At 43.4% G+C, this 8,397-nt stretch overlaps 1 protein-coding gene across 1 annotated transcript; it reads right to left on the reverse strand.

Moving 5' to 3' along the window:
• Nucleotides 1-1,575: 1,575 nt before the first annotated feature.
• LOC128739927 (uncharacterized) lies at nt 1,576-6,995 on the reverse strand. Its single transcript, XM_053835429.1, has 2 exons — nt 3,905-6,995; nt 1,576-3,842 (listed from the first exon to the last, which is right to left on the reverse strand). The coding sequence occupies exons 1-2, from the start codon at nt 6,993-6,995 to the stop codon at nt 1,576-1,578; spliced, it is 5,358 nt and encodes a 1,785-aa protein (XP_053691404.1).
• Between the last annotated feature and the right edge of the window lie 1,402 nt (nt 6,996-8,397).

An 8,397-nucleotide genomic window follows, 5' to 3' on the forward strand; every position in this document is an offset into this window, starting at 1 on the left:
AGTTACCTTTATCGAACTGTTATGTGATTGAAAAAGCGCAAGAGGTGGAGCCTATATGCAACCAATTGTTACACAGATGTTTTATGGAACATCAATGCGCGTTATCTATCCATTCGCGACTACGATACTAAAAGAGATTTTAAGCCTGTACGCACTCCCACGAAATCCTATGCCGCGTTGTCAAAACTTGCGTGAAAATATAAACAAAAATACATCCTTCTCTTTTTTTCTCGCACAAAAACCAATGCGCGTTATCTAAATACAAGCAGGTATTCGCGACTACGATACTAAAAGAGATTTTATGCCTGTTCGCACTCACACGAAATCCTATGTCGCGTTGTGAAAACTTGCGACTACGATACTAAAAGAGATTTTAAGCCTGTTCGCACTCCCACGAAATCCTATGCCGCGTTGTCAAAACTTGCGTGAAAACAAAAACAAAAATACTTTCTTCTCTTTTTTCCTCGCACAAAAACCAAACAATTATGAGCAACTTCATCACGAATTATGTTTAGCGGGAACCGGGATTTCCTCTCTGGGCTCCAAGACGAAAATTATTTACATTAATAAATATTCTTAATGCGACTTTAGTTTTTTGGGCCTATTATGAGCTAATCTCCATGCCATTCAAAATTTATCGTGCAAAATATAATTTTGCTTTGTATTATTTGATGCGCCTCGTGAAAGTTATTAATTTATTTATTTTCAAGTTTAAAGAATTAACCCAGCCAGATTAAGAATTCGTTTACGATGGAAAAATGCGGTGTAAAATCGAACTAGATACTGTAATCAAATAATATTTTAGTAAATGTCATGGATTCCTGATGAATGTTCGTGTAATTATTGTTAAAATAAAAACATTCCTTCGTTGAAAAATATTTTTTCATAAAAATATGGCGGAATATGATGTTACATTGGTTGTATTTGTTTGGTTACATTTTATTTAACAATATGCCGTAATCAACATGATGCAACATCATGTGACATTATTGTTTAGCAATGGCATTATAATAACACGATGTTGCGATGAAGTTTCATGTTACTAGATATTGACTAATATATTTGTGACAGCCAGTATAAGTATTGGATAACCTGAATCCAACATATTAATAACATGAAGTTGCTTATTTGTTGCGTGTTTCAATACTGTAACCGGTGAAGTTTTTTGCAATTTAAACAAGACTTAATAGCCACATGGAAGATGTTGCAAGTGCTGCTTGGGCAAAAATGCTGTAGATGCTCCAGTCCTAACAATTGAAAGCAACCGAATATAATAACGTGGTTCGACTCATTGATGTGGCCATCATCGCAGAATCGTTTCGGAAATCATAATGGTGAGCTGAGTTGAGTGAAGGGTATTCATCCGAGCAATTTGATTGGGAGTAGACTTGACAAGCAGCAGTAGTGGAACATCTTGAAGGTCGTGCCCATCCTGGCACGACGGAGAACGACGAAGCTATGGGAGATGAAACATTCCTTAGACTTTTTGAACATTTATTGAAAAACAAAGACTTAACTGGCACGCGGGAGCCAAGAGACTCCCGCAGGCGACACCGCGCCTTCGTTGGGGAAGTTTTAATTCTTCCCTTCTACACCAATTTGATCGTTGTCACGGATGGGCAAAACGCAAATCTTGCTAATTGCCCTAGTATAACTGCCATCTTTGGTCTTAACTGTGACCACCCGGATGTTTCCATCAGCGCCTTTAGTCACATGTGTTACTCGACCTAGAGCCCATTTAAGTGGAGGAAGATTGTCTTCCTTGACCAGGACCATTGTGCCGACGAACAAGTTGTTTCGCTGTCTCGTCCACTTTGTTCGATTGTGGAGGTCGGACAGATATTGTGTAGACCATTTTCGCCATATTCGTTGCAGAAAATCCTGCGTACGTTGCCACCGAGATAGCCTATTCTCGGGAACTTCCTGTAGTGATGGTTCTGGAATTGCGGTTAGTGGGCGTTGACTTAAAAAATGCCCTGGCGTTAGAGCTTCGAAGTCTCCCGGGTCGTTACTCAAAGGTGTGAGAGGCCTTGAGTTTAAGCAGGCCTCAATCTGAACAAGTACCGTCTGTAGTTCGTCTGGTGTTAGAGTTTTCGTTCCGATTGCTCTTCTAAGGTGCTGCTTCATCGATTTCACCGCGGCCTCCCAGAGGCCCCCGAAATTTGGGGATTTAGCTGGGATGAACTTAAACTCGATTCCTTCATCGGCTGCTTCTGATACGATTGTCTGCTTCGACTGCTGAGCGAGAAACACTCGTCGAAGTTCGTCTAGTTCACGTCTAGCCCCAACGAAGTTACAACCGTTGTCGCACATGACAACTGACGGCTTGCCGCGCCTTGCAACAAACCTTCTGAAAGCCGCCAAGAATGCTGCCGTCGTGAAATCTGCAGCAGTCTCAATGTGAACCGATTTGGTCACTAGGCAAACGAAAATCGCGGCATAGTATTTTACCGGGACTGCTCTTCGGTTTGGATACACAACCTGAAACGGTCCGCAATAATCGACCCCGACTCTCAGGAAAGGTGGAGCTGGCGTAACACGCTCTGAAGGCAGGTCTGCCATTAATTGTTCATGGACGGTTGGCTTGTTCCTAAAACAGGTAACACAACGGTGAATAGTTTGACGAGCGAGACTGCAAACACCAATAGGCCAAAACCGATCTCGAACGCTAGCAATAAGCAGTTGTTGGCCAGCATGAAGCATTTTATGGTGGTAATGGAGCATGACAAGAGTAGTTAGTGGATGATCCTTATCCAGAATAATTGGATGCTTTCTTCCTGACGAGATTTGTGCATTCGCGAGCCGGCCGCCGACACGAATTACTCCATCCAGTAGCCGCGGACAGAGAGAATTGAGACGAGACGATGATTTCACTTGATTTTTTCGCAGTAATTCTTTGATGTCCTGATCAAAACGCTCCCGCTGAGCAAGTTTCACGAGCTGAATAAGCGCAGCTTCCCGTTCGGCGAACATTAGAGCTCCTTGCCGCCTATCGCTGTGGTTCTTTTGGCGACTATTATGTATGAACCTGAGTAACCAAGCAGTGAGTTTTACTAAGTCCATGAGAGACGATCGCAGACTGAAAATTTCATTCGGTGGAGCCATGTTGGCTACAACCGATATGGCAGTGTTTTCTTCCAGGAAACGGGTATCGAAGTTTGTTAGTGGTACATCATCTGCCATTGGCCATGTGCTTTCATCCTGTACAAGCCACGATGGTCCATTCCACCAAAGTTGATTCTCTAGTAATTGTTCTGCAACAGTGCCACGCGATAGGACATCAGCTGGATTCTCTGTACCCGGAACATGGTTCCACTTCCCTTCACGTGTTGAGTGTTGGATTTCTGACACTCTGTTTGCTACAAACATTTGCCAGCGTGATGGACTCGATGCTAGCCAGTACCGAACAATTTCAGAGTCTGTCCAAAACCACCTTCGCACTGTTAATTTTAAACTCTTTATGACCTTCTCGTGTAGATGAGCAAGTACCAGCGCAGAGGACAACTCCAACCTAGGGATCGACAGTTTCTTCTTTCGCCTTTTCACGTCCTCTATCGGCGCCACTCTTGATTTTGCAGCAATCAGGCGTGATGTGACACTACCATCGAAATGTGTACATCGTAAGTAAATACATGCCCCGTAGGCCTTTTCAGAGGCGTCACAGAAACCGTGTTGCTGTATGGAACGACAGTCCTTGCCGAACGCTAGCCATCTCGGAACTCTTAAATCTTCTAGGCGATCTAAGCTACGTCGAAACTCGATCCAAAACGACTGCAGGTTTGTAGCGAGTATATCGTCCCAAGTGACTTTCTGTTGCCAGAGAGACTGGACGAAAATTTTCGCTGCGACAATTATCCAAGCGGATCGAACACTCGTGCCAAATCCGAAACTACAACTCGTTTACAAATATCAGATTGGTTCCAGGCAGGAACCTTGAATTTGAAACAGTCCGATCCCGGTTCCCAAATAAGTCCAAGAGTTTTCACTGTCGCACTTGAGTCGTCTAATTCAAAGCAAGTCCGTTCGTCCTTGTAGTCTTTAGGTATACGCTCGAGGACTGCGGGGCAATTCGAGCTCCATTTTCTGAGCGTAAATCCGCCGCCGCTTAGCAGTCTCTGTATCTCAGCGCACAGCTGCACACCTTCCTCGATGCTGTCTACGCCCGACATCATATCATCCACATAGAAATCTTCCGCTAATACCTTCGCAGCATCCGGAAATGTTCCACCGTCGAGCTTTGCCAGTCGTTTCAAGCATTTTGTCGCCAAATATGGGGCAGATGCTGTGCCATACGTAACCGTTTTAAGCTCAAAGATGCGAATGAACTCGTTAGGATTGCTCCTCCAGAAAATACGCTGGAATTGCCAATCACGCTGCTGAACATGGACCATGCGGTACATTTTTTCAATGTCCGCGACTATAGCAAATCGATGGAGCCTAAAGCGCATGACGATCGAGAGCAGATCATCTTGAACTGTGGGACCAACCATTAAGGCATCATTGAGGGAAATTCCGCTGGTAGTAGAGCACGACGCATCGAAAACAACCCGCAATTTTGTTGACGAACTTTCCGGTTTGAGTACACAGTGATGTGGTATATAATACTGTTGAGCCGATGATTCTATATCCTCAGTGACTTCTCTCATGTGGCCCAAGCTCAAGTATTCTTCGACAAACTGGATGTACATTTGTTTAATTTTATCGTTGCCAGCCAGCCGCCTTTCCAGTGCGAGGAAACGTTTGAGTGCAGTATTTTTTGAGTCTCCGAGGCGAGATATAAGGTGATCCTTCTTTGGCAATGCTACGATGAATCTCCCACGAGTGTCTCTGATAGTTGTACGATCAAACCACGTCTCGCAGGCTTCTTCTTCTATTGAAAGGATGCTAGTGGAGCGACACATCTCTAGTTCCCAAAATCTCGTTATCAAGTTGTCCAAACGGTCACCACACGCGCTGGCAACAACTGGTTGATGGCTTGTGCAATTCAAAACACGACCGCAAACAATCCACCCAAAGGCACTATTTTGCAGAGTAGGACCATTATCTCCTAGCTTAAATTTATCAGCCGAAAGTACGTCGTAGAAGAGTTCTGCCCCAATGAGTAAATCTATTGAGCCTGGCTCGAAGAAATGGGGGTCTGCAAGTGCTATATCGGCCGGAATATTGAGATCATTTGTGTCTATTCTTGCGAGTGGCAAATTCTGTGTTACTTGTGGGATGACGTAAAATGTTTCCTTCTCAGCAAAGCAGGATACACGGGAACGAATGCGAGCCACGACAGATTGCTTGCATTTCTTCGTGGTTTGTCCAATTCCACTGATAGAAAGCGTTTCCTTGGACCGTTTAAATTTCAGCCGTTGAGAGATGTTTTCTGACATGAAGCACAGCTGAGATCCGCTATCAAGCAGAGCTCTAGCTAGGATAGAGTTCCCAAAATGATCTTCAAGTATCACGAGTGCAGTAGCAAGTAATACCGATCGTGATGCCTTGGTTTCGTTAGCAGAGAGGACAATATTGTGGTTTGTGGTTGTGTCTGTGGTGGGTGGCGTCTGAGCATGAGTTCTTGAACTTGGAATTGAAAGTGCGTTTTGTGTATTTTGATTAGGTACCTGCTGGTGAGTTTGAGTGTGTGCTTGGGTCTGTGGTCGTGAGGTTGTTGGTGTCTGTGTCGTGTGTGGGTTCCCGTGAGTCGGTTGCGGTCGCGTCGGTTGTGAAACAGGAGATGTGTTATCAGTCTGATTTGAGCTTAGGTGCAGCATCGTGTGGTGTCGTTGTCCGCATACCCGGCAGGAACCTCGCGAACAGGATTTTGACCCATGACCTCTGGATAAACAGTTGAAGCACAATCGATTATTTTTCACTGCATTCCTCCTCTCTTCCACTTTCATCGATCTAAACTTCTTACATTGTGAACCAAAGTGCTTTTCGTCACTACAGAAAGGACAAGCAACTTGTGTTCCTGCATAGCTGCTGAACGACCGTTGTGACCCTTTAGAATCGGATGGATGACAACTCTTTGGTATAACCGATTGCAGAACAATGCAGTGATTTTTTAGGAACTGAAGCATTTTAGTGTACGTCGGGACCTCTCGAGATCGATGTTCGGTTTCCCAAAGGCGCAACGTTGCGGCATCTAATTTACTTGCCAGGATGTGTGCCAAAATAGTGCTCCAATTCGCGGTTTCCTCTCCAAGTTTGCCTAATATTTGCAAGTGTTTTTCAAACTCGTTGAGCAGGTGATTGAGAGACTCGAACGTTTCCCTTTTCATTTGGTCTACCGAAAGCAGCGCATCAAGGTGCGATTTCACCAAAAGCTTTTTATTCTCGTACCGCGATTCAAGCTGGCTCCATGCTATCGAATAGTTATCCGATGTGAGTTCAATCGATCCAATTTCTTGCAAAGCCTCTCCAGACAAAGATGATCGGAGGTATGTGAGTTTGTCAATCTCCGACAAATGAGCGTTATCAGTGATAAGATTCTTGAATGTATCACGAAATGTGATCCAGTCACGTAAAGTTCCACTGAACGTAGGCAGCTTCAATTCTGGTAACTTTACCCGCATCATCGACACAGAAGAATGTTGCTGGCTGATAGACGGCGCAGGACCAGCAGCGGGATTCAACATCGAAGGGCACAATAAGTCTTCCAATGATTGCTTTAGCACAAAATATTCACTGATGAATTCTTTCAGAATCTGCGCATTGTCCATGTCTCTTTTGTGCTTATTTGCCGCCATTTTGCGGGCTTGAGCATCCACAGTTTCATCTGGGTCAACGAATTCTTCACTTCCATCCGTATCCTCAATAATCAATTCGATTTGCATGCGCACTTCACAAAACAGCTCATACACGTCGTCCAGTTTTTTAATTCGAATTAGCAATGAACTTTTATCGCGAACTTCGTTGTAATTCTGCCGAAACTCTTTCATGGCATCCATGATGCTCCGAATCTGGCGTTCTTGCTTTAGTAATTTCCGCAGCTCATTACTGGCCATTTTGTAAAGAAATCACGCTGCACTATTCACAATACACACCGTTTGACCGACCGAATATACTCGCAAACCGATTAATTGACAGAACCCACGGACAATCAGACCCTTTGCAAAGTGAACCAGCTTAGGAAAATCGATTAACCAACCTCAGATACTCAACTCAGCGGACCAATCTTCTCTAATAGAAAATATAACGCAGATAATGCAGTTTTATCAATTTTATTGAATCGGATTTCAGCCACATGCAATTTTACCACTTAACCAGGGAGCGTCTGATCGTGCATTCAGAACGCCACCTCAACCAAACCTGTCCTGCTACTTATCTTTCCGTCCGTGTCCGTGTAGAAAATCCCGGTGTGGCCGATCCTGTCTCAGTCCTAGCGAATCCGTAGGGTGCCGATCGACGTAATGCAGCCACGCTGCCACTAAAGCCAGATGCAGATGATTGTCTCAGGAAACAATAGCCAAATGCAATGGCTGATAGCACGCCAAGCGCAATTGTTCATGCACTTTTCACTCGCGGTTTACTGTCCCACCGGTCTCGTTCTTCTAGAGATCCGGCTCGAAGGACCAATGTACAAAATAAACTTCTTCGACCTGCGGTCGCTGGTAAATTTGGGATCAGTAAAAACCGCGGAACTTTAGTAACGACACTTTATTGACACAGAAATGCGACTGGATACGTCGAACGATTTATTGGAACTAACTTACTGATCTAAAGTGATCTTGATCTTGATCTTATTCGAACACTAATAGATTTTTCTCTCGCAAACGATCTACTACTACAATTATCAGAGGCGATAAAGCTGAGTTCCCTGACTCTCGCCGTTATCAGTTTAGTTGATATAGGGTGGTTCTAACATTAGATTTACAATTATAAATAATACGTGAAAATATTGAACATATGCTATGTATTAAATAACGTATTATACTGTTCCCATGCTCAGACGAACCAGCCTATGGCTGAAAGTCTCGTTAATAAAGAAAATTATTATTATTATTGAAAATGTTTAATAACTCTCTAACGATTGAGATTTCACCATATGCGTAGAATTTTTTCATCAATTGTCTTGCATAATTTTTTTTAAAACATATTTCTTCGAGTTTTTATTCTGTTTGAACAAGAAAATTGTTCGCTAATTGCTAAAATAAGCATTGTTTATCAAAGCTAGCACTCCATAATCGTAAATCATTTCCAATTTTTGTAGAAATGGAAAATGCAACGAAAATCATGATTTAATAATTGAAGATAGAATTAACAAAAGGGCGAATGTCGCAAGCGTAAACAAACCGAGTGAGGGTTGATTTTCCTATGCTGGTCCAGCAAAAAATAACTCTCACCCGTTTTGTTTACATTTGCGACATTCGCCCTTTTGTTAATTCTATCTAGAATTGTGTACAAGTT

This window comes from Sabethes cyaneus, chromosome 3, assembly GCF_943734655.1.
Source record: "Sabethes cyaneus chromosome 3, idSabCyanKW18_F2, whole genome shotgun sequence".
NCBI classification, from domain to species: domain Eukaryota; kingdom Metazoa; phylum Arthropoda; class Insecta; order Diptera; family Culicidae; genus Sabethes; species Sabethes cyaneus.